The sequence below is a fragment of the Acanthamoeba castellanii genome (genome assembly GCF_000313135.1).
Source record: "Acanthamoeba castellanii str. Neff unplaced genomic scaffold scf7180000084725, whole genome shotgun sequence".
In the NCBI taxonomy this organism is placed as follows: domain Eukaryota; phylum Discosea; order Longamoebia; family Acanthamoebidae; genus Acanthamoeba; species Acanthamoeba castellanii.
Window position 1 is genome coordinate 1 of NW_004457255.1, and position 1,217 is coordinate 1,217.

General features: G+C 54.6%; 2 protein-coding genes across 2 annotated transcripts in view; one reads left to right on the forward strand and one right to left on the reverse strand.

Moving 5' to 3' along the window:
• Positions 1–94: 94 nt before the first annotated feature.
• Positions 95–307, reverse strand: ACA1_160500 (uncharacterized protein; the record flags this gene model as incomplete). The annotated part of the gene is made up of 1 exon (XM_004333039.1): positions 95–307. A coding segment is annotated over one exon (213 nt), but the record flags the coding sequence as incomplete, so codon positions are not given.
• A 488-nt stretch (positions 308–795) lies between these two features.
• Positions 796–1,217, forward strand: part of ACA1_160510 (uncharacterized protein) — a gene marked incomplete at both ends in the record, with an annotated part of 908 nt that continues 486 nt past the window's right edge. Inside the window, one exon of the mRNA XM_004333040.1 lies at positions 796–1,209. Coding sequence (XP_004333088.1) covers positions 796–1,209 — 414 coding nt within the window. The remainder of the gene's footprint in view (positions 1,210–1,217) is intronic.

Sequence of the window (1,217 nt, forward strand, 5' to 3'; positions counted from 1 at the left end):
ATTGTTGTTTCATAATAGCACAAACGACGATAAATGCGAATAATTTGAGAAAATCAGGGCGATTAAGAAAAATGAAAGCAAATTTCGCGTACATGGCGAGCGGCTTGAGGAGAGGGCCGGTTCTGTGCTTGCCAACGACCTTTGGCTTGGGAAGCTTCTTCCAGGTAATGATGAGGGACAGGGTCTCATCCTCCTCGATCAGATCCTTGGCCTTGGCCTCCTTCGCCTTGATGGCCTGGTCGTTCTCGTAGTGCGTAAGCAGGGCCTGCACGGCGCGTTGAACCTGATCCTTTGCCACCGTCGCCATCTTCTTCTTACTTCTCTTCCAATGAACGAATCGACAAATTGAAAATGCCGAATCTCTCTCCGATCTCAATCTCTCCGGAGAGGCGAAAGTAACGGTGGGAAAGGACAAGGAAATCACCTGTCCGGAAATTTCCCGGCACGAATACACACGAAGAGAAACTGGGAACTATGTGTAAGGAACTGGATGGGCAGGGGAGAGGAGCTTGTCAAGGAAGATGGGGACACCTTGGGCAAACTCCAAACCTCAGGATACAAGACAAGGCAGCTACGGTGCACACCTTGTGAATGAGTGTGCCCAACTGCGGTGCAGGCCAATTGAATCGCTCCGCCAACCAAGAACCGGAAGTCCGTTCTGTCTTTCGGGGGCCGACAATAAGAAAGAAGCAACACCTTCGCCTTTACCCGATTCGGCGGAGGCAACACAAACAACTCTTGAGGCAACGAGACACTACTGGTAGTGTGCACTACTTCTTGCGAGCGGCTGAGGAGATGGATAAGCGAGACGGACAGCCACCCGAGCCTGGAGGGGAGGACCACACGCAGCAGCAAGAGGACGGGCAGACGACACAGCCACCGCCGGTGAGCGCCGCGGGTGGCGCAGCTGCTTCGCCTGCGGCGTCGAGGCGCTGGTCGTCGTCTTCTTCATCTTCGGTTGTTCCGGTGGGGCGCAGAAAGCGGTCAACGCCCAGGCACCGACCCTACGAAGCGGAAGATGACGATGAGGTCACAACAACGGAGATTGAGGTCGAAGAAGAGCTGGACGACAGCGACTACAGCGATCGATATGAGGAAGAAGAAGATGAGGAGAATGGGAAGCGCAGGTCAAGGAGATTGCTGGGCAGCAGCACGTCGAGTATCGACCTCAACAGCTCGGGCGAGGGCAAGACGTTGCGGAATCGCAAGGTGAGCTT